Source organism: Martes martes (assembly GCF_963455335.1).
Source record: "Martes martes genome assembly, chromosome: 5".
In the NCBI taxonomy this organism is placed as follows: domain Eukaryota; kingdom Metazoa; phylum Chordata; class Mammalia; order Carnivora; family Mustelidae; genus Martes; species Martes martes.
Window position 1 is genome coordinate 106,593,303 of NC_137892.1, and position 24,828 is coordinate 106,618,130.

The 24,828-nt window shown below is 50.7% G+C and overlaps 2 protein-coding genes across 3 annotated transcripts in view; one reads left to right on the forward strand and one right to left on the reverse strand.

The window, feature by feature from the left end:
* The window catches only part of KCNIP1 (potassium voltage-gated channel interacting protein 1), a gene marked incomplete at both ends in the record, with an annotated part of 331,242 nt that overhangs the window by 301,310 nt on the left and 5,104 nt on the right, over positions 1-24,828 (reverse strand). The gene's annotated exons all lie outside the window — the stretch shown is intronic.
* KCNMB1 (potassium calcium-activated channel subfamily M regulatory beta subunit 1) lies at positions 3,622-10,058 on the forward strand (the record flags this gene model as incomplete). Its single annotated transcript, XM_080804568.1, has 3 exons — positions 3,622-3,755; positions 5,468-5,639; positions 9,789-10,058. The coding sequence occupies 3 exons, from the start codon at positions 3,622-3,624 to the stop codon at positions 10,056-10,058; spliced, it is 576 nt and encodes a 191-aa protein (XP_080660694.1).

The window sequence follows — 24,828 nt, forward strand, 5'->3', positions numbered from 1 at the left end:
AGGCAGCTAGGGACCCGAGTTTTTCTCCACACCCTCTGGAGAACAGAGCTTGTCCCAGCATTTTGGAGGGGGGCTCACTTTTAGGCAACAGTAGAGCTTATTGTCCATCTTCCTTGCCTGTTTCCCTACCTTGTGAAGAGTGCTAATGTTTGCTTACAGATTCTAAATGTGTAACCCTTAATAACTCATTCAGTCGATTATGAGCAAGTAGCCTTTTGGTCATACTTGAAATGGCTCTGTTGCATGCACCGTGTCTCTCTCCCCCAGGGGGAGTGGGAGGAAGGACTGACATTTTTGCATTAGCTCACGGGCACCAGAAGGACTCTTCTGGCTCCTGGATGGGCCAAGGACCATCAAGGGGCCAAGGACCAAGGATGGGCCAGAGGACCAAGGACTCCTCTGGGGATTCATTCCAGGCCCCATGTCCCTCCTTGTCAATCTACCTGTGAGGTCTAAGGCCTTAAAAGACCCCCTTGCGGCTCACTGGTCATATCAAGAGACACAAATCTCTGCGCATGCCTCCAAACTGTACTTTGACAGTCTCTGGGAGGCCGCTTGGCAGAGCAGGCTGTCCCTGGACCTGGCTGGCTGGAACGGCTGTGAAGGCCTCACTGCTTTCAGCTTCTGCTTGGCTGGACTTTAAAAGGTGGGTTTCTCTTCCTCTGCCTCAAATCTTCGCTATCCCTAACACTCATCATTATCCTAAACAAAGTTAGTTTAAAAAGATCTCAGCAACACAGTTGAGAAAATTGAGGCTCAGAGAGATGCCGTGACCTGCCCAGGGTCACACAGCATTTAAGTGCCAAAGGCTCAGGAGGGTTTGGATGCTCCTATGGGTATTTGCCAGCCTCCTAGTAGCTGATAAGCCCAACCCCTTGGAGCTCTAACTCCTCCTCCCTCCCTTGTGTCAACAAAAGGAAAATCATTTCCTATTCCCGGCTTCCCTGCCAGCCCAGAGAGACCGAGTGATGAAGAAACATCTCTAAATGTACCAGGATGGTCTTTCCTGGCTTCTCAGTTTTGCTCAGTCTTTCGTTGTTCAGAATCTGTTTCTTACAGACCCTGGAAATTGCAGGTGTGGGGGGCTGGGTAACAGCTGCCCTTGTCTCCTAGGCTTGGGACGACTCTCTGGAGTTTTTGTCCTGGGGCTGTGCGCTCAGACTTGACCATGTTTGGGCATGGAGGCCTGTCCCGGATGGGGACCAGAGGCCGCTTTCCCAGAGATGGGCTGGGAGCCCAAGCTTCCTGCTGCAGCTCAGGCAGCCTCTTTTGGGGTGGGGGCTGGGGGCCAGGCCAAAAGTCTCTGCCTGCTGAAGACTCCAGGGCTCAAGAAACTGTGAGTACTGCCTCCAGAGCACTCGGGGAGTGGTTTCTCCGGAGCCTGGGGCTAGAGGGGAGAGCTTGGGGGAGGGAGGTTGGCAGTGGGAACTCGCTTCCTAGGGAAGTCCATCGTGACTCTGGGCTCTAGGAGCCCTGACGGTGGTGTTGCCCAAGGCTAGACCTGCTGGTGTTTGGGCCCGTGGTCTGGTGGCCTGCTCCATGGCTGGGCCACTCGAGTAGATCAGATCTTCGCACTCAGGTCCCAGCTTCCAGAGCAGCTGGAAGGTGGGCAGCAGCCCGGAGAGCAGAACCAGTCCTGGCTCTTGTCCCCAGGGGAGGGATGGGACAAAAGTAGGCTCAGCAAGAGAACTGGGGACTTCTGCTCCAAACCTTCAGGATTCCCTTTGTTAATAGTAGCAGCCACTATTTATTGAGAGGTGGCGCTGGGCCAGATACCGGGATCGATATGTGATATTTGGTATGCCACCTGATGTTTGTCAGAACTCTCTGGAGCCGGTACTACTATTCTCATTTAACAGCCACTCGGTTGCTATGTGGCAAAGTCAGGATTTGATCCCCGATCTGCTGACCTCAGAATCCTCCCTGCCCCACATTCCACCAAACCCTTGAACACTGTACTCTGTACCCTATCCTTCTAAGGAAAAGAATGTCAACCAAAATGCCAGGTGCTATTTTCTTTCACCTTTCTCCATCTTTCCCTCTTTCCTAAACCCCAGACGTTGAGTGACTTTTCTAAACGAAAGATAGGACCAAAAAGTCCAGAGATATTCAGCAACTCTCAAAAGTGAAAAGTTCTTCTTGGAGTCTAACTGAAATCCCTCCTATTAGAGCTGTAATTCCTTTCTTCTGGTCCAGGCCTCAGGGAAGATCAGCAGTGCCTCCCCTTCCTCCTGCCTGAAGGCTCCCACTGTGGTTGTTAAATTCCATATCCACACCCATATCCTCACCCCCTTCTTTTATCCTGTGAGGTTTTAGGAGTGTTGACCACGACTCTGCAAAGCTACTCACTTGGTGTAGGGAACAATCTCATCAGAGCATTACAGACAGGTGGCATCTGAGAAACAGGCAGGGTTCAGGCTTCTCTGTGAGAAGAGAGGAGAGGAGAGCCTCTCCTCTCCTCCCCTCTCCACCCTCCCCTCCCCTCCCCTCTCCTCTCCTCTCCTCTCCTCTCCTCTCCTCTCCTCTCCTCTCCTCTCCTCTCCTCTCCTCTCCTCTCCTCTCCTCCTAGCATCTCAGACCTGGTCACAGAGCACCCCTGCCTTCCCAGCATCCGGAGTGCCTGGGGCTGGGAGGACTGAGGGGCTAGAAGGTAGGGCACATGCCAAGGGCCACTCCTCAAGGGCACCCCATGCTCCAGGAAAGAACTGGTTTTGTTTGGGGCACTCAGCCCTCCTGGCCCTTCTCTGCTTGCTGCCCCCAGCCCAGGCAGCCTTGCCCCGGGATTATTTGTAAACTGTGAAATGTTCCATGTTTTTCCGAGACTTTTCCCTGAAGAAAAGTGCTCAGATGTCCTACCGCTACTGTCCACTGTATTCATTTATCTCCTGTATTCCTTTTCTACTGTTGCTGTAACAGATCACCACAAACTTGGTGGCCTCAAACAATAGAAATCTCCTCTCACAGAGTTCTGGAAGCCAGCAAGGTGTCGGTAGGGCTGAAATCAAGGTGTCGGGTGGGCCCACTCCATCCCAGAGGCTGTGGGGACAATCCACTGTTCCTTGTCTCCTATGGCTTCTGGTGGCTGCTCATACTTCCTGGCATGTGACCACACCACTCCAAGCTCTCCACCCTGGTCATATCATCTTCTCTTCTGTGTCTCGTCTCCCTTCGCCTCGCTCCTGTACAGACCCTTGATTACGTTTAGGGTCTACATGGATAATCCAGGATAATCTCCCCATCCCAGGATGCTTAAATTAAGGTCTTTGCCATGTAAAGTACCACTCACAGATTCCAGGGCTGAGAATATGAACTTCTTGGGGTCATTACTGAACCTATCACACATTGTGTGGCCTTGGACAAGTCTCTCTACCTCTCTGAGCCACAGATGCTTCAACTGTAGAATGGGGATGATAACACTTGCCTCTCAGTTTGTGGGAGGTTTACGTGTGGTCAAAAAGACCTCAGAAGTTGCAAAGCTCTGTAGCAAACTAGAGGTGATGTTGACCATTGAGCACCTCCCCTCTCACCTGTCCCATCTTCTGTGGGTTACTCGTTGCCTGTGCTGATCTCATGTCTGTTTTATCTCTGTGGCTCTAGAAATGACCAGTGCCTGCAGTGGACATGGGGAAGAAGCTGGTGATGGCCCAGAAGCGGGGAGAGACTCGAGCCCTTTGCCTGGGTGTGGCCATGGTGGTGTGTGCAGTCATCGCCTACTATATCCTGTGCACGACCATGCTGCCCCTCTACCAGAAAAGGTATGGAACTCTCCTGACCTGCCCCATCCTCCAGCTGCTCTCTGATGGATCTGGTTGACCAGGAAGCCCATCCTTCTTCCTACCTCTCTCTCCCCATTGACTTCACACCAGGCAGGAAGGGCTGGACAATCATTCTGAGGGTGAAGGGATTGACTTCAGGGAGTGTAGGTCTGACCGGACCCGCTCATCTGGGGTTCTAGGACATGGGGGTAGCAGACAGAGGAGGCCCTTCTCATAAGAAGCAGCAAAAGATCAGAGCAAACCCCCCAGTGTGAGTTTGATTCCAGGAGATATCAGAGGTTATAGATTTTCACAGCTTGTCTGCACAGTTTGATTCCCCTTCTGAAACCTCCCGGCCAAGTGGGCGTCTAGCTTCCTGTTGAATATCTCTAGGGACGGGGAGCTCAGGATCTCACTGTATATACCATTTCATTTTGGGGGCTTTCCTGAGAAGTAGAAAGTGTCTACACTGAGCCAAAAGCTGCTTCCATGGAGCTCTGCTCTGGAATCTCAGAGAATGTTCCTTGCTTCCTGACATGTCAACCACTTGGACTTTTATTTTTTTTAAATTTTTGTTTAAAGATTTTATTTATTTGTTTGACAGACAGAGATCACAAGTAGGCAGAGAGGCAGGCAGAGAGAGAGGAGGAAGCAGGCTCCCTGCTGAGCAGAGAGCCCGACGTGGGGCTCGATCCCAGGACCCTGAGATCATGACCTGAGCCGAAGGCAGAGGCTTTAACCCACTGAGCCACCCAGGCGCCCCAACCACTTGGACTTTTAAAGGCAAAGCTGTGAAGTTCCTGATCCGTTCTCTGTTTGGAACAAACACACTCCGTTCTCTCAACCTGTTTTTTTTGAGGATAAGTCTCCGACCCTCGCCTCTGGGCATGTTCCAGCTGCTGACAGCCCCTCCGTCTGGCAACGTGTGTCCTGCCAGATAAATGCGAGATGAGTCACAATTGATTCGCTGATGTGTTGATGAGCCTGTTAGCCTCTCCTGGGCCTGCTTCTTTGTCACTTTTTATAACCCTGGACTGATTCCAGGTTGGAATCTTCCCCAAAGGAGGCACTGTTCAGAACTGCTGTGTGACTGTGACCTGTTATCTCCAGGTTAAGCCCCATCCCCTCGCACTTCCCTACCCTGGCACAAATCAAGCCCCTTCTGCATCACCTCTTTTTTGGCGGGGGGTGGGGGGAAGGCACAGATTCTGAAGCTAATCAGACCTGCTCTCGGGTCCTGTGTAGCCTCAGAAAAGTCCCTTGACCTCTCTGAGCTTTTCTTCCTACCCCCTATAAGGTGAGGCTGATGTGGCCAATGGCTCTCGGGGTCTGGCTGCTTATCAGAATCAAGGCAGAGAGCTTTTAAAAGCATATCAGGGCCTGGGCCTCGCCCACCTTAGAAATTCTGATTCACCTGTTCTGGGGTATGGCTGGGACATGGGAATCGTCTCAAAAGTTCCCCAGGATTTTGGGTCAGCAGCCAGGGTAAGAACCACTTACAGAGATAATGTCTAAGAGCCTAATAAGCATTGCCATTCTGATTCTATGGTTCTTTTCTTGGGCCTAACCGCTCTGGAGTCATACTCCTTTAGTGCTGGATGCTTATGGCAAGATGAGGGTCCCAAGCCCCGGGTCTCTCTAAAGGGGTTGAAACCCGATGCTCTGTGCCACCCAGGTTCTGACATATGTATGTGTCTGCATGGTCTCCCCAGCGTGTGGACCCAGAAATCCACGTGCCATCTGATTGAGACCAGCATCAGGGAGCAGGAGGAGCTAGAGGGCAAGAAGGTGCCCCAGTACCCGTGCCTGTGGGTCAACGTGTCAGCTGTGGGCCGGTGGGCTGTGCTGTACCACACAGAGGACACTCGGGACCAGAACCAGCAGGTACTGACTGGGGCAGGGGGGATGGGCAGGTATCTCCTTGCCCCTGGCAGGTGTGTGGGCCTCTTCCTAACTGAATCCCCATCCCCGCTCTGGGGAGTGGAGGCTGAGAGAGCTGAGCCTACTTGACAAGGGTCACAACTGCTGTGAGGTCCAGCCAGACTTAGCTCCTCTGGGCTGGAGTCAGGCAGACCTGGGTTTGAGTCCCCACTCTGCCACCAACTGCTGTATGACCCGGGCCCCGCCTGGGCTGAAGTCCGGTCATGAAGTCAGAGGCTGTGTGGTGTGCCGGGCTCTGTGTCGGTGGATGGCAGGCACTTCTGTAAGGTAAGTCAAGTGAGATGCCAGAGCCGGAGCTGACCCCACGGAGAAGAACCCCTGAGACCGGCCCCACTCCGTGAAACCAGAGGCCCAGGGCTGCAGCAGACTATGGGGGCCAGTGCTTGGGAGGTTTTCCCGTCACTGCCTCTCTACTCTGCCCCTCAGCCCCTCATCCTATCCGTTCTTCCAGAAAACACAAGTTGGCCATATCCATTCCCTCATCCCCTCGTTCATCCAGGTGTCCCTGAGCACGTCCTGTGATAGGAGCTCTGGACTCAGGAGGAGAGAGCTCCTATGGGAAAGAACACCCAGTGGGGCGGGATCCATGCCACAGAGAGGAACAGAGGAAATTATGGGATTAAAGGCGGGAATGACTCTTGTCAACCAACAGGGACGTGAGGGTGTCAAAAAAGCGTTTGGGTCAGGCTTGAAAAATCAAGCAGGTGTTAGATACACAGAAACTGGTGAGGGGCGGGCAGAGACCATGGCGTGTCAGGAGGAAGGGCCTAGAAGAGATGGGCTTGGAAGCGGTGCTGCAGTCACTAATGCAGGGGGCAGTGGGGCGGGGATGGGGGTGGGGAGCACACAGGTGGGCTCTACACGACCCAATGATGGAAGCAGAAAGCTTTTTGTTTGTGGTAGTTTTGTTTGTTTTTTGAGAGAAGCAAATCTTTAATGAAGAATGCTACACGTTATGGATAATAATTAGTTCCCACATTTAAAAAAAAATGATAGCAAATACTTTACTGATTTTTTTTGTTTCTCAAATGATAGTCTTTAAGGATGTCTGAGTGAGACAGTAGACACAGTGCAGTAGGACAGGAGACGTGTGTATTGAATTCGAGGTCAAGACACGACACAGTGCTGTCAGGGAAGTCGGCGGAGGAAGCTGGCCTGCAGAGCACAGAGTTAGGCATTTGTGTTCAATTGGGAGATTTTTTCCAAGCCTTAGAAGTCCAGCATAAGGAAGGGAATTAGGGGAAGACCAGAGCTCGTCTACAATCACTGTCTCACCCAAAACCGTACTGGTTCAGCCTCATGAGAAGTGGGGGTGTTCTGCCTGAACAGCCAGCAAATAGTAGAGCCAATGCCAAGGCAGGCAGTGCTCTCCGTCCCAGCCGGGCAGGGCTCTCACGAGCCTGGGCTCTGAACACTCGAAGCTGCTTTGTGTTTGAATCAGAAGGTCAGAGCTTTATCTGGAACAGGTTCGCTCCGAAGAATGCTCATGATGCTGAGTTTCGCAGGGAGTGGAGTCGTAAGTGGCTCCTAACCATCCACCATTTCCCATAGCATTTCCCAGGGGAAGGTTCTACTGGTTCCCAGGAATTTAAATTCAAGTAGACCATAAAGAAGGGAAATGCTAATGATATTCTGGCACCGTACGAGCTGTGTGCCCGTCTTCTCTGCAAGGACTACTGAATTATGGCATTAAAATGTGATTGGGCAAGCTGGCCCTGCTCGACTCTGGCCTCGCACTGGAACCAGCAGGGGACTCAACAAAGCAGTTTCTACACCAGACCACCTGACACAGAATGTCTGGACTCTCCAGGGGCTTCTGAGGTTTAGAACTACTTTTGTGAGCAACCAGGAGTGTTTAAAGGGTCTGTGGGCCTAGAGCATGATCAGAGTGGTACAGAGGAGCATGAGGTTCAGTGGCAGGGCAGAGAGGCTGGGGCCACGGCCAACAGCCAGGCTGGAGATGGGCCTGTAGTTGGGATGGATGCTGACGGTCAGAGTTAGGTAGCTAATGGGATGGAAAGGGCAGGGTGCCGAGGGTGCCTGGTGAGATTATTGATGGGGCTGGGAAGTCATGGAGAAGTGGGTTTGGACAGTGCAAGGTGACTGACCCATTCCATCAACACTAGCATGACTCAGCCCCACCAGATGAGAAAAGAGTCCCCAAGTCCCCCTGAATCAGCTTCTGCCAGGACCCCTGCTTCTTCTTTGGCATTCGGTGGTCGCTGATCTATCCCAAAGAGTAAGAAGTCAAGCAGGAGTGGCCACTGGCGTGCTAGGGATTCGGGGCCGGCTGGCTCGCAGGCTGCCTGCCTGACCCTGAGTTTGCCAGCCTCTCCCTACCCCACTGCTCCCCGGGTCCGTTTCTGTGGCACACCTTCCAGTCCTGTCTCCATCCCAAGTCATCCAGGCAACTACCCTCACAAACTTATTTTACAAGACTCAGAGAAGTGGTGGCACCCACCAAGCCTCACAACTTGCACCTGGTGGCTGAATCCGGGTCTGTCTGGCTCCACAGCCACATCTTTGCTCAATGGGGTAACTTACCCAAGGTCAGAGTCAGAGACATTGGGAAGATAGGTGAGGTCCCCTCAGTGCAGAACTCTGAGTTCAGTTGCTCCTGGGACCCTGCTGTACCCAACACTTTGAAGGTCAGATTCCTTGGAGGCAGCTCTCCCCAGCCTCACATGGTCTCTGGCTGGTCGGGGGATGGCTCTGGATATGGCTCCCCCACTTCCCAGGCTGTCAGGACCGTGATGCAACCATCTCCCAAACTGCCGGATGGGTGTTGTCTGGGCAGGCAGCTTTGGGGACAGGGTCTCATTCAAATCCAGGGAGTAACCAAAGCCTAGGGAGGAGCCAGTTCAACACTCGGACTTTGATCTCGGACATGACCGTCCCAGGCCAGTGGTCTCAGACTATTGCGCATGAAGGAGTCACTTGTTCGCTGGGCTCCACCCCCAGAAATTCAGAGTGAGCAGGAACCTGTGCTCTGGCCAGCCCTCCAGCTAGTCTGCTGCAGGTGCTGTGGGGGAACCCCTTGTAGAAACTTCCAGAACCTCACATAAACAACCTTCAGACCTCCTGGTACAGAACCGAGATGAAACCAGGGTCTCCCCTCTGTGCGTCCTCTACAGAGCTTTCCAGCAAGAAGGACCTCACCTGACGGAGCCAGAGGCTCCTAATAACAACAGTCGGCGTCAAGATAAGTGCGTTCTACGCTCCGCCTATACGATCTCCTTCAAATGTATTCTCTCCTTCCTTCGAATCTCAGTGTCAGATACTGGCTTGCCAATATCTTCTGTCTGGCTCACACAGTGCTAGACCTCAAAGGGTTTGCAATTCACATTTTTGCCAATATTTTAAAATTGTGAGAGTTCAGATTAGAATTTGGCTTTCTGGTTTTTCTTGAAATGTCGGAGGCCTGGCTACCATAGGTCTCCTGGATCTCATGGCATCCAGCGTCCAGATAAAGTGACGATTGTCAGTCTGGATGCTTCCAACTCTCCCCATTTCACCAGTCCCCTCTCCCCCACCCTTGTCCCTGACTGTCCTCCGTGGCACAAGGCGAGTGTTGGCTGGCTCTTGTCATCTTCTTTCCCGACCCACTTCACCTGGGGATGTTATGTGTACATGCCCTGTGGGAAATTGAGTGTATGACCTCTGCCCCATATCTGAATACAGAGCCCAATGGGTCTGTGTCACTCTTGGGTTAGTTAAGTTTGAAGTCCTTCTTTAATAACGTCCTTTGAAACACATACTGCTCTTAACCCCTTCAAGAGACAAGATAACAAGGCTGAGAAAGGTAAGCAATTTGCCTCAGGTCCCACAGCCAATGGAAACAGAGCCACAACTCCAGCTGGGCCGCTGCCTCCTGGTGAGCGGCACCTGGGCCACCGCCCTCACAGGTGACACTGCGAAGGAACCCTCTAGAACCACGCGGTGCACAGCCTGACAAGTTTTCGACAGACCTCACTCCCAGCTGGGGGCCCAACTCAAAAGTCAACGCTTTCCTTTACTTCATGCCAGCCCCTCCTCTCTCCCAGAGAAACCAGGATTTCCAACCTCATGGGTGCTCTCGCCTTCCCCCCGCAGTGCTCCTACATCCCAGGCAGCCTGGAGAACTACCAAGAGGCCCGGGCCGATGTGGAGAAGGTCAGGGCCACATTCCACGAGAAACAGATTTTCTACTGCTTCTCAACCACTCGGGAGAACGAGACCACTGTCCTGTACCAGCGCCTCTATGGGCCCCGGACCCTGCTCTTCTCTCTCTTCTGGCCTACCTTCCTGCTGACTGGAGGGCTCCTCATTATCGCCATGGTGAAGATCAACCAGTCCCTCTCCATCCTGGCGGCTCAGAAGTAGGCCTATCCATGTCACAGAGTTGCCTCGGCTGCTAGAGACTGGGTGGGCCCCCAGGCTGCTCCCTACTTGGGTACCCCTGCCCCTCCCCCTGCCTTCTCACTGTTTTGCTCCATCCCGTAGCGACCTCTGCTATCTGGATGGGCTTTGGGGGGTCCCTTTGTCATGTCATTCCTGATTAAGAATGTACACCACTCCTTGGTGCTTTAGAGTACTCAAGGCCAGCCGGTAACAGCATCCCATCACCTGTCCCCGCTCAGCTGACTGAAACCCACTTCCCGCCGCACCACCCACCAGCCCACAGATGCCAATGACGCTTGTCTCCATGCCCGTATTCTTGTGGTTGGCTCAAAGGCCTACCTTTGCCATCCTTGGCAGACCTCACTTTCTTCTTTGAATTCCATCATGAAAACCACAGCAGCTCCCATGTATAGAGAACATTTAGAATTGGCTTGTAGGATGCTAGGTGCTATGAATATTTTTATTCCAATATTATTAACAAATATAGGTACGAACTTCCAGTTGTAAAATACCTAAGTCCTGGGTGACTATAGTTCACCATACTGTACTGTATACTTGAACGTGGCTGAGAGAGGAAATCCTAAACGTTCTCATCCCCCCCCAAAAAAATTTGTAACTGTGTATGGTGACAGATGTTAACTAGACTTACTGTGATGATCATTTTGCAATATATATATATATATATAAACATATCAAATTATTATGCTGTACACCTGAAACTAGTATAATATCTCAATAAAAATATACATATATATATATCACAAGAGGCTATAAGAAAATACACTAAAATATATCAAAATATTAAGAGTGGGATTGGGGACTGGGATGGTGGTTAATTTTAATTTTCTTTCTCATTCTTTTTATCTTTGGTACTTTTCTAAATTTTCAGCAGTAGGAAGGTGTGGTTTCATTGTTGTTTTTTTAAAATAAATATGCTTCTCTTCATTTTTTTTGAAGATTTTATTTATTTATTTGAGAGAGAGAGTGAGCACAAACTGGGGTGGGGGTAGAGGCAGAGGGAGAGGGAGAAGCACACACCCTGCTGAGCAGTGAGGTTGACATGGGGCTCGATCCCAGGACCCTGGAATCATGACCTGAGCCAAGGCAGACGCTTAACCAACTGAGCCACCCAGGCGCCCCTCATTGGGTTTGTTTTTAATCATAAAAGCCACGATCGATATTATTTTGAAAGGATTTGGAAAGGTGAGCCTGGACTGGGGAGGGGTTGGGCTCCAATCAGAGGCAGGCTTTTGAGAACACACAATTTTAAGAGCTCTCTGTGGAAGGAAGGGGACCACACAGATGGGGATTTATAATTTACAGTGCAGGTAAGTATATGATACTGTCTCTGCGAGGGAAGCCTGTCTCACACTTGAAAAGGGCATAAGTGGAGCATGCCATCGTCCCTACCATTACTACTTAAGAAATCTTCCTAGAGCAATGGTTCTCAAAGTATGGTCCCTGGGGCAGCGACATCAGCATTCTCTGGAGTCTTGGGAGAATGCACATTTTCAGGCCATGACTCCAGCCCTTCTTAGTCAGAAACCCCTGGGGCATGTGGTGGGGTGGGGTGGCAGATAGAGGAGGGGGACAGCACTCTATTTTAACAATGGCCTCATGGCTTCTGACGTGCCTTCAAGCATGAGAACCATGGGTGTAGAGAACCAGTGCCCTGTCACGGGTCTTTTCAGAAGAGATAAATGACTGCTCCGCAGGGCAAGCCCTGAGCTGGATGTGAAGTTAGGCTGGTACCTCTTAAGCTCCTTCTGGAGCTGTGATTCCAGCCACTGCCCCTGGGTACGGATGCTGTCTCTGCCTCTGCCAGATTCCATCTCACTGATTCTCAGTTGTTTCATCTATTAAAAAAAAGTGACTCCGCCTTTTAGGTAGTGGGGAGGACCGAATAAAGGTTTGGCACATGGTAGGTGGCCAGAATGGAAGTAACTGAATACTCAGAAACTTCCAGAAGCAATGATACCAGTAAATGTTAGCCTGCGTTTATTGGTGTTTATGTATTACATGCCGGGCACTGTGCTAAGTGTTCTGCCTTGTGAAAATTCGGGGAGGTACCACCGACCGTACATCAGAGAGCAGGAGAAGCAACACAAGACAGTGGTTAATATGTGAACTTGAATGAGGACGGCCTGGCTTCAAATACCTGACCCTGCCATTCCCTAGCTGGGTGACTTGGGGCAAATAACCTCTGTGTGCCTCAATTTCCTCATTTGCAAAATAGGAACTAACAATATCTCCTTTTTATATGATACTGGCACACAGAAACTCAGAATATCCAAATAGCCCCTGCTAGGGGAATGGCCGTGTGGCTCTAGAAAAATGCCCAGCCCCACTGGCCTATGCATTATTGATGATGACCTTCATTGGCTTGGGACAAATGTCCTCCTCCTGGCAATAAGACTGGCCTCTATCTGCCTGCAGCTCACAGAACTCCACGGACAGGATGAGCATGAAATAATGAGCATTTAAGCATGAGAAGTTAGACACCGAGGACAAATGTTTTTTGAAATAATGGCCGCCCAGGAGCAGAAAGCCCTCATTAGTTCCTAATAAATCATTGCTAATGAGCACCTCATGTTTCCACCATTTTTGCTTTTCATCTCATGGTGACTCACACCTGGAGAGATGCACCTCGCTTGCTCTCCGGTGTCCCTCCCCTGGAACTCAGCCCACACTGTGGGGCTCGGAGACAGGGGATGGGGAGGGTAGAGATGAATCAGACCCAGTGCCTGCCTTCAAGGAGCTTTCCGTTCTTTCCACTCCTCCTATCCCTCCCGCACCATTGCCAAGGGGCTCCTTCTTCACAGTGAAGAGCCTAACTTACACAAATTCAGAATGGCGCCATATGAAATATTAATAAAACCTTTTTGTGACTTCTTGAAATGTTTCCAGCCTCACCCCATCAACAATTTATCCAAAATTTCTCCTAATTTTAAAACTCTAAATGCAGTTTTCAGTCCACTCCCTTCCTTTCTCAAGGGAGTGGACTGTAAACCGCATTCATTCTATTGCTAATTGACGAGACAGGCTGGTGCATAAAAATATCTCCTCTTTCGAATTAGAATTGCATTTAGGGAATTTTGAATTATGTGAAATATTTGGGAATATACTGTTTGAACAAAGGGTGCCTACCCTGTACGCCGTCAGGGGCTGCCATGGTGGGGCGGGGTGGGGGGAGGGAAAGATGGAAGCAAGATGAGCAGGACAGGGAGAAATCACCCCAGTCTAGCCAAGAGGTTCTCAGAGAGGAAGTTTGCAAGGTCAGAACTGTTCAGAATAATATCAAGATGCTCAGCTTCTTTCTAGATTTCCATAACTCTCTCTTCCCACTCATATAAAGCAGATGATCCTCCGTCAACTTCCTGAGTGGTCTGAGAGATGGGGAAGGGCTGGATATAGCTGCAAAGGCTATAACTTCCAGCGGACTGGGGGACAACGTGGGGGGTTCATCCAAAGGCTCGCACCTCCTCCCTCAGTTGCAGCGTCTTTAATCTCCCATAATCTCCATCCTCTAGCACTGAGCTCCCTCTTTTCTGATATCCATAAATTAAATACAGTGGCTTCCTAAGTACAGGCAACTTCAAGACGCGCCTTCTCTCCCCACTCCCAGGGAGACGGTCATGAGGGTCTGAGCCCTCCTGTGTCAATTCCGGAGCCCCTGCTAGTGGACTTCTCTTTGATTCCTCTGATTCCAGTGTGAACTCCTGTTTTCTGAAGGTCAGTGGTTCTTTAAGATCCTCTCATGCTGGGGGTTTGGGTGGCTCCCTCAGGGAAGCGCCTGACTCTGGATTTCAGCTCAGGTCCTGATCCAGGGCCCTGGGATCGAGCCCTGTGTCAGGCTCTGTGCTCAGCTGGGAGTCAGCCTGAGGATTCTCTCTGCATCTGCCTCTCCCCTGCACTCCTGCTCTCTAAGATAAATAAATCTTTTTTTTTTTTTTTTTTTAGGTCATCTAATGCTTCCCCACTTTCTAATCTGGTGCTTGGATCCTCCTTACAACAGTTGTCTTTAGTGACAATCTACATTAACATCCCTTTTGATGAGTAACTCATTGTACTGGGAGGCAGCCACTTCCTTTGGGGGTATGTGTGGCAAAGGCCTCCCTGTACGAGAACACGTCATCCCTACTAGTGGGAAGAGCTGATACGTGTTGAGCACTTGTCGGCCAGGCTCTGGGCTGCACTTCTATGTGCACAGCTCATTTCACCCTAACAGGACCCTTTAGGTTATTATTGCTGTCTTCACTGCCTAAATGAGGCAACTGAGGCACAGGGGAGGGACTTAACTTGCCGCAGATCAGAAGTTAGTCAGATGCAGAGCTGGTATTCAGACTGGACAGCATGGCTTCCGACCTTTCTCTCAAAGCTTTGTGACTCCTGCTCCACAGTCTCTGCTCTGTATCCAAAATGGAAAATGTCGAGCAGAGAGCACAGTCAGGACTGGGAATCTATTGGATGCTTCCAGATACCTTCCCACAGAGCCCCCGGGCTTTCTGCTGGCTCCCCGGAACCACATCTCTGAAGAGTGAACAAAAGGAGGTCAAGGTCCAAACATATGTATCCAAGAAAGCCCTGCCAAGGTTCACACGTGGGCACTACTAAGATGGACAGGGGCCCAGCAGTCAATACAAAACTTGACTCCATCACTGCCCAGTCCCCAGCCCATCAAACACGGGGCAGGAACCAGGCATGCCCAGGCCACAGCAGTCCCTGAATTGGTCACTCTATTAAGAAGCAGAATGGAAGAGAGGCTGGTCTGACGTGACTCCTTCTCAAGGACCCCATGCTTCTCCCAGTGATCCCTGTTTTCTTTTCCACTTGTTCCCAAACCATTGGTCTAATAGTCCACTCGACCACTCTAGAAGTTAATCAGGAGGTGACAAGCATGCTTATTTATGCATAACTTTACAGTCTTGTCTTACTATCATTCATAAAGATCAGGCCATGTGACTCTTCTTGGTATTTAAGTAATTTTTCTGTGACTCTGTTGGCCACTCAAGTAATCATACTCTTAGAAACGTCTTATAGACACGTGTATTTAAAGACTGTTTGATAATGCCCTCCGTTGAAACTCCCTGATCCAAAGTCAGAACTTCTTTGAGTTGGAGCAGCCCTGGTCCTCTGAGCTCCTGACCTCACGTGAGCCTCTTAGCCATCCTGGGTCATCACTCCCAGTCCTCAGATCCCACTCCTCGAGGCGGGGATGGGAACAAACTCAAACAGAGGAGCGTGCTGCTTGGCTCTCCGTCAGATTACGGGCCCCGAGCAGACTCAGACCTTAGCTAGTTTCACCCTCAGAACATGTTCTAAAAGCTTTTTCCTTGTTCTTACATTTTTGGGAAGTAAGTTTTCGCTTCGTGTGACCTGATTCTCATGGCTCTGAATTACATGTTTTATTTGGGCTTGGAGAGGGAACCTGTAGGGAAGAAAGCTCAGAAAAGTGAGATGCTAAAATCTCTCTGGCCTGGGACCTCGGGCAGTTTCTTTAATCTCCCCGAGTCTCAGTTTCCTCAATTGGAAAACAAGCCTGAGGTCGTTCGTTTTACAGATTATTTGTGATGGACACATAAAAGATGTCCCACGGATGCTCACTTTCTCTTTGAGCAAACATGGCTCTTTCCTCTGATTATACAGATTCTTCTCTGTTTAAGCCCAGAGAACTTTCTACTGTTCCCTTTCCTTACTAGCAACTTCCCACTTCTCTTTCTCATGAGTACCGCTGAGGACCACCTTGCTTCTCTGTCCCTCCCAATCCATTTCTAGGTCTACTCCATCTTAAACATTCCAGCCACCAACAGACTCCTTGTCTCTTGAATATACTTGTATAAACCTAGTTCCTGAGGAAAAGCAATGCCTACATACAGGGGCCACATCCCTGGGGGGCCACATCTCCGCCTGGCTGAACCAACCAGGGGCCATGGACCAGTTTCCATGAAAGTCCTCTTCTTGGGAGAACCATCATCATTGACAACAATAGATCTGGCTGGAATAATCCTCCAAGTGTGAGGCAGGCAAATCCCTTGGCCCAGAAATCAGGCTTAATTGGAAATTAAATTGCATTTCCACGCCAGTTACAGGACGCCTATATCCACAGCTAATTTATCAAGGTGATGCCTCGTCTCCAGGAAGCCCAGGGGAATAGAGCGGCTGCATCAGCAAAATTACAACTCGTATCCGATGAGAAGGACTTTCTTAAAAGTGCAACCTGAGCCCTTCGAGTTCCTCATCTAGGGTTTTGTGCACTGATTGGCTGCCTCCTTGATGCAGGACGCTGTGCCAAGTCTTGGAGGTACGGATGCCAGTGGGAACTGTACTGTGTTCTGGCAGCTCCGGGCCAGAGGCAGGGAAAGAATCACATAAGCAAAAGATTTCCAAGCCCGAGCAGTTAACCAAGGGCCGAGTTGCTTTGGGAGGTAGAAGGTATCACAGATAACATCACTGTCCAGAATCTGATTTCTATATTTAACACTAGTACTAAGAGTTCACTTTGCTCAAGGGCGTGCCAGACTCTTCACCAAGCCCTTTGCACACATTTATTTCATTCTCCAGGCAACTGTAGGACAGAAATACACTATGATTTTCATTATCCTCCTTTTACCAACAAAAAAACCTGAGACCTAGAAAGTAAGCAACTTGCTTCAGGTCACTGCTGCCTTATTAGCAGAACTGGGATTTAAACTCAGGTTATTGGGGCGCCTGGGTGGCTCAGTCGTTAATCGTCTGCTTTTGGCTCTGGTCGTGGATCCTGTGGTCCTGGGATCTAGCCCTGCGTTGGGCTCCCTGCTGCGGGTGGGGGATGGGAAGTCTGTTTCTCCCTCTTCCATTCCCCCTGCTTGTGTTCCCTCTCTCCTTGTGTTTTTCTCTGTCAAATAAATAAAAAAAAAAACAACTTAGAAAAATAAACTTAGCTTATTTCAAAGCAGAGCCTGTATCTTAACATAACATTATATTGCTCCTTTATTTCCCCCCACTTTTAATTTTAAAAGCGTCCAACTATAAAAGTGTTGCAAAATTAGTACAAGGAGCATGAACTTGGTTCACGAACTGTTGTCAATATTTTGCTGTATTTGTTTTCCTTCACTTTTTTCTGTCTGTCTCTCTGTATGTGTGTGTGTGTGTGTGTGTGTGTGTGTGTTTGTTTTTCTGAATCATTGGAGAGGCATCTGGGTGGCTCAGCGGGTTAAGCATCTGCTTTCGGTTCGGGTCATGATCCCAGGGTCCTCGATCCCAGGATCGAGTCCCACACCCGGCTCCTTTCTCAGCAGGGAGTCTGCTTTTCCCTGCCTCTGCTCCTCTCCCTTGCTCCTGCTCTCTCTCAAATAAGAAAGTAAATAAATAATCTCTAAAAAAATGAATCATTGGAGAGTTAGGTTAGGGGACATAAAACACAAGTCTGGTTTGGAAACCATGTGGGAGCCCGCCTGGCTGGAGGAGAACGTGGATGGAGGTGGGGAGCCAGGAGCAGCAGCAAGAGGCCGTGGCCCTGAGAGCCAGGCCGAGAAGTCCACGGCATGCTCCAGCATGGATAGGAAGGCTGCGTGTCGAGGCAGGGAAAGCACGGCTGTCACTGAAGTTCTTGAGAAGCACAAACCTGCAGATGTATATTCAGCAAATGATTTCTTTAGGGTCTGATTAAATATACATGCTTGTTGGAGACAATGTAGATGATAGAGATAAGCATCAAGAAGAACTTTAAAACATAGCCTTTAAGTGCAACTGAAACCCATGCTAATACTTCAGTTTATTTCTTTTCTATTTCACTTTCCTGTACACATATCTATTTACAGATTGAACCCTCATTGTACATACAGTTTTGTATCCTGATTTTTTTTTTACCTAATATTATGTTACGAGTATTTCTGCTTATTTTTAAGTAGTCCTCAAAATAATTTTTCAAAGACTTAATATTGCTTTATCAGATAGATGAGCAGGAATGTTTTTAATCTACTCTTTGGACTAGAGTCTAGCTGGTCTCCGATGGTTCATTATTACAATGTAATACCCATGATGAGCACCCCTGCCTACCAGTCTCCGTGCACATCTCTGATCACCTGCTTAGGACAGGTTTCGAGATGTCAGCTCCCAGGTGGAAGAACTGGATGGACCCTGTCTCTGTCTGCCCGTGGTGTGGAGGGGCAGGAGAGGGCGAAACAGAGGACGTGCAGGCTGCAGGCCTCAGTAGCAAAGCAGCTGGGATACAGTGACAGTGTGGACTTCAGGGACAGTGCTGAGAATGGGAAGACAGTGCCAGGACGAATGCCGGCCAGAAGTGATCTACAGTGAGCGAGATAACTTCAGGATGTGAGACTGGGGACATAGAGAAACAGAGAGAAGGTGAGAGCGAGGCCTGCTTTGCTTTTATAAGGATGGAGTAGAGGCAGAGGAAGACATTCATATAGAAGGGTTTATGATCTGTCCTCCCTCCCTTCCTTCCTCCTTTCCTTCCTTTTCTTTTTTTTTTCTTCTTCCATCCTCTGAGCCCCTACTTTGCACCAGGCCTTGTGCTTGGTGCTGGGCATTCTTAAATAACTAAGATATGGTCCCTGTGCTCCATGAGCTCATGGTTCAGCTGGGGACTCTCCTGTAGGCCTGGAATTTAAGAGACAAGCAGGGCACAGGAGAGACTCAGGAGGCCATGCTAGAGAAGAAGACACAAGGTGTCTTCTTCTGAGATGTTCTGTCTCAGCCGAAGTCACTGACTGTGGGGACTTGAAGGGCAAGAACCATCTGCTGGCTGGTCACACCTCTGCAGGGCGCTGGCTCTCTCTTCATCCCGGTGCCCCCAGCTGCCAGTCCCCAGACTCTACCTCAAGGTACCTACGTCAAGGGTGTTCCTTGCTCTGGCCTCAGTTTCCCCATCTGGGCACGGAAGAGGTTGGGGGTGGAGTGTTAGGAGGAGTCTCATGCTGGCCACCATCAGGCTCTCAGCAGCTCGTGGGGAGGGTGTCAAGGTCTAAGTTACTACGCGCGGGTGCTGGTTAGCGCTGGGGAACCCCGTGCCTGCCTTCCATGCCACAGTGCCCAGTGCGACAGGCCCGCAAGGCCGTGGCAGTTTCTCTGCAGTTTCTGGCCTTCAGATCACCAAATATTGCTAAATGTCCCGCCCGAGCCCATGTACACTGAGGCTTTGAGACTTGGGGCCCAGCTTCCCCCTTCCAGGGTAGAGGCGTTCTTAGGGGATTCTGACCCAGGCCACAAGAGATGTTGTAACACTCAGGTTTTAGGCTTATAAAGCTACAGTTTCATTTCCATACTTCTATTTCTCACCAGGCGGAGACTTCACTGTGATGGGCAGGGACTGGGGAAAGACTGGACTGAATGGGTTCGTTCGTTCTTTCTTTCTTTCTTTATTTCTCCTTCCTTTCTTCCTTCCTTCCTTCCTTTCTATTTTATTAATTTATTTGAGACAGAGAACATGAGAGAGAGAGAGCACAACTGGGGGGTAGTGGCAGAGGGAGAGGGAGAAGGGGAGAAGCAGACTCCCAGCTGAGCAGAGATGATGATGACCTGAGCTGAAGGCAGATGCTTAACCGACTGAGTCACCCCTGGTGCCCCACGGACTGAATGGGTTTTGAAGGCTCTAGATGCTAAGCCCATTCTCGAATGGAATGATAACCCTCCTGTCCCATCTGCCTCGAATAAGACTCTCTGCCACTGATACTCTGCTTCTAGGCAGGGAGAGGGAAGGTGAAGAGAGTGCTAGAGGAGTCTTGGGTGCTCTTTTGGCCCACATGATGATTTCAGTCAACCAGCCATTTTCTGAGACCCATGAGGTTTGACTAGCATACAGAGGAGAGGAGACATAACCTGAGTTCGTATAAACAGCAATAACACATAAAAATAACACATAAAAATAAACATTTGTTGAGCTCTCTATATGACATAGCATTGCACAGAACCCTTAAGTGCGTTACTTCAATAAACCTGCAAGACTGATATTATTGTGTTCACATTCCAGCAGAAAGCAAGACTCAAAGAAGTGATGGGACTTCCAAAGGTCAAATAGCTTCCAGAGGGTAATGGTTGGCTTTGGAGTCTAATGAACTCCCAAAATCATGTTCCCAGAGGGTCCTGGATCCCCAAGGGCTGGAGCACCAGGAGGGGAGCCAGCTGTGTCTGCAGCCCCCAGAAGTCTTTGCCCGGGAATGGTCACTTCACACACTCACAGAGGAGCCTCCCAGCTGAATGGAGCAGAGGGCAGAATGGTAAATAATGTCAGTCCTTTCCCTGTGGCAACACTACCCTCTTTCCATGGGACGAATATATCAAAGATTAACTAAAGGGCCCATAGCTGCGGTGACGGGAAGGGGCAGCTCTCGGGATGGGGGGCTAAGGAGCCAGACAAATGGCTCAGGTCTTCATGTCCTATCACAGGATCACTGGTGGCTTTGCTAAAAGGTAAGTATGGATGGACAGACAGACATCTGGAGGTGGAGTAGAGAACCAGGACCTTTAACAGGAAGGTAGAGCAGAGACCTTGGGGAAAGGGAAGAGGATTCGGAGGCCCAGATTCAAGGCCAGTTTAGCAGCCTGCTTGCTGGGTGGGCTTCCCTGGGCCTCGGGCTTCTCACCTGCCTGTGGATCCCTCAGCCTCCACTGAGTCCTGCTGTGTCCCAGGCCCTGCACCGATGGCTGGGAAAGTGGCGATGGCCAGAACAGTCCCTGCCCTCACGGAACTGAGCTCTTTGTGGGCGAGCCAGACCGGAAACAGGTGAATCAGTGGGTAACTTCATTGCATAAGCAGAAAGTGCTATGGGGAAAACAAGGCAGCATGGATAGAAAGTGCCTGATGTGTGTGAGGGTGTTGGGGCGGGGGGATGAGGAGGTGGAGGCTGCGCGGGAGGGGAGGTGCCCGAGGAGGAACTTTTGGGCCCGGTGGCTGGGGTGCAGTGCAGGGAGGAGACCGGAGGTGAAGGATGTGAATGCAGAAGGCAGATCTAGCAAAGCCTGGAGGCCCCCAAGAAAAGTCTGCATTTGACCCCCGATGTGTCAAGAAACCACTGGAGACAGCACTGTGAACGAGGGGATAATGAGATCCCTGTTGTATTCTCAGCATATGGGAACGGATGAATAGCAGTGGATGAACGGGTAAAAGAAATGACACAGGGAATATTATTCAGCCATCAAAAGGAAGGAAATTCTGACACACACAAGGTTAAGACTTGAGTGTAAGAAGACAGACACAAAAGGACACCTACCTCATGATTCCATGACACATGGCACCGAGAGCAGACAGATTTGTACAGCTAGAAAGGAGAGTGGCGGTTGCCAGGGCTGGGGGACCCAAGAACGGGGGGCTAGCATTTACTGAGGACACAGCTTCAGTTTGCCATGCTGAGAAGTTCTGGAGAGGGACGGAGGGCATGGTTGAGCAGGAGGGCGAATGTGCTTACTGACACTGAGCTATGCACTTGAAAATAGTAAAAATGATAAATAGTATGTTAAAAATATTCACTACAGTAAAAATTATGGAGAAGGATACTGGGCGGAGAATTGTCTCTGAGGGTGTGTTACTTCCCGAGGGCGGTCATAGCACGATACCACGGACTGGGTGGCTTCCCAGAAACTAATTTTTTTGTGGTTCTGGAGGCTGGAAGTCCAAGATCAAAGTGCTGGCATGTTGAGACCTCTCTCCTCTGCTGGCAGAGGACCCTTGGGACCCCACGTGGCCCTTTCCCTGTGGGTGCCTTTCTTCTCATAAGGACACCAGTCCTATCTGATCACAGCCCCACTCCCATGAGCTCATTTAACCTTAATTACCCTTTTTAAGGTGCTGTCTCCAAATATAGGCACATGGGGGTTAGGGCTCCAACAAATGAATTGGGGGTGGTGCCACTGTTCTGTCCGTACCGAAGGTGACAACGACGAGGGATTCGACCGAGACGATGTTCCTTTAGGACTGCATGGAGGCTTGGGTCCCCGTTTGGCTCTGTGACCCTGGAAAGTTATTCTGCCTCTCCCATCCTCAGGTAGCAACAGTCAGAGTATGGGACTTGCAGGGGTAAGGCTGGACTGAATGTAGGGATCCTCAGAAAGCCCCAGCCAATAAAGAACACTCAAGGGACCGTGGCAAATAATCTTCTTTGCACGTGCCTGTTGAGTTTGGAATGACAGGATGCTGTCTCTGGGCTTGGGAGGCATGGACAGGGTTAACTGGCACAAGGATGCCAGCGCCTTCCTGGCCAGTGTGCCTCCCATCTCCCAGGCTCTGAGTGACAGCAGCTTCCCAGCTGATGCTCCCAGATAGTGAGCGGCAAGCCCGGGCTTGGCTCTGCCTGCCAAAGTGTAGATGGTTTGAAAAATGCCACCCAGACTGGCCCAGGGTTAATCAAAAGATTACAGAAAGAAAATTAGAGTAGGCTAACCCCAGCCTCGCAGACACAAGCATCAGAATCACATCTCCCTCCCTATCGCCCGCCCAGTTCTCTGCCTCTGTGTCCAGCCCACCTCCTTCCAGCAAGAAGTGGAGGCCGGCCAGGCTGCCGTTATGGAGGGAAGTCTGGCATGGTGCTGTTTCCATTCTTTCCTGTCCTTGCAGGCTGGGCTGTCCAGCCGGTTCTCCCCTATTTTCTGTTGTTTGGCTGGAAAAGATGGCCTGTGGTGATGGTTTGTGGTGTGGATGGGAGACTTGGGTCTCAGGGGCATTCTCCGAATTGTGATGCTTGAGTCAGAACAGAGGGCTTGACACTGTGATTTCTGAAAGAGCCTGCCTCTCCTCTCAGACCAACTGGGGAGGCATCGGCTTTGTCATCTTTGCTTTCCTATCCAGGATCTGAGTTTTATTAGAAATGGAGGGCGTGAAATGTGGGAGCCAAAGCCGGAAGGTGGAGACAGACAGCCTGACTTCCACCTCTGGCTCTGTCCTCTGCTGGCGGTGTAACTCAGAGCCAGGCCCTTCCCTCTCTAAAGTGCCACTTCTGACTCTGTCCTCTGCTGGCTGTGTGACTCAGAGCCAGGCTCTTCCCTCTCTGAAGCTCCAAATTTCTCTTCCGCACGCAGGGCGACTCGAGCACCGCAACTTCTGGTGCTCCCGCATATGCACTGAGCTTAGAGTGCTGCCATGGGGGGTGTTGCAATTATGGGCAGCGGATGTTAAAACTCTAAAACTGGGTGGGACCTTCAACATCAGCAACTCCCTCATTTTAGAGTTGAAGAAACTGAGGCCCAGAGAAGGAAGCTGCCCGCTCAGTGAGCAAATGCGAAGATTTGGATTCGAACTCGGGTTTGGTGCCAAAGTGGCTTCAACCAGAGAGGAGCAGGGTTAGCTTTGTGCTCATGGCCCTCCTGCCAGGGCCTCACCCCAATAGGAGGAAGGCTTTCTTCTGCCTCCAGACCGGGGATCTGTGAGGAATATAGGGAAGGTGGTCTCTGGTGGGGGTAAACACCTTCCCTCACACCTTTTCCTGGGGTCCTGACCTCCTTTCCTTCCTGTTGGCCCTGGGGAGCTCTGCTATCTCATCTTCTGCTTCCTCTCTTCTCCCCAACCCTCTGCCCTTCCGTGGGATCCTCAGAGCCTGGGTCCTCCCTCTTGCCCTCCTGGTTGGGGTGTAGATAGACACCGAGGGGACACTGGTCAGCCATGGCGGACAGGCCCTGCAGGCTTGCCGTTGAGGGGCCGATCTCGCAAAGCATTAGAAAACTGGAATGGAAGAGGGGCCAAGTGGCCCCAAAGAAGGACAGCCGTGGCAGGTGGCAAGAGGCTGCAGTGGGACTACGGGAGACCCCAGAGAGCACCTGGCCAGTGAAATGGGTGAGGGAGTGATGTGTGTGGCATAGGGAGGCAAAATGGAAGACAGGTAGGCTGGGATGAGGACCAGCAGGTGTGGGGCGAGCCCAAGGGAGCTTGGTCCTCATACCAGCGGGTGCTGTCTGCGACTGGAGACGCAAGAGTAGACCAGAACCCCCAGTGATTTAACTTTCTGCCTATGACAAGGCCAAGCACTCAGAGCTTCCTGGACACAACCAGGGAGTAGGGCTGTCCTAACATGACCCAGTGCTGGCCTGTGCTGCCAGGACAGTGAGCTCTCTGGGACCCGGTGTGGTGGGCAAGTGCAGACACACGGAGCTGCTCGTGGGATAGGTGGCTCCTCCTTTTGGCAGAGGGCTCTGTCACATCTCATAGGCCCCAAGGTTCCTAGGGTCAAGGCTATTGCTTTCCCGGGGAATTCTAGTAAAGAGTCAGTCTCTCAATTCTGAGGTGTCTGGTGCCTAAAACGTTGTGTACTTCCACACTGACATGACGACTCCTCACATTTGCCCTGTAAGAAGGGAGAGTGGTGGGGAGGGTCCCTCATGGACTTGAAGCCCATTCAATGTCTGGAAGGCCCAGCATACCTATCTGGGCCCAGCATACCTATCTGAGGGATGACAGTGATTTTGGAAGAGCGTGTATGTGGTTGTCTTGCTGACCTTGGCCTGCAGAATGTTCTATTCCCCATAAAGCTCATTCCTTAACCCAGGCCATGCCGCATTAAGGAATTTGTCACAACCCTTTGGAAGACTGGTGGCTTCCATAAAAAACCCCAGCTAGCATAACGGTTCTTGACAAACCCACCTACAAAATTATGGGAATCATTTCCATGCATTTCCCATAAATTGCATGGGAAGCTGGGGCACTCTTTGCCAGTGACAAGGTGGGGAGCAATCCCCTCAGGGGTGTCTTCTCTAGCCCCACGGAGTAGAAGAGAGACAAGTGCCTCATCCTGGCCCCAGTAGGACTTGGGTTCTGATCCCTACTCTG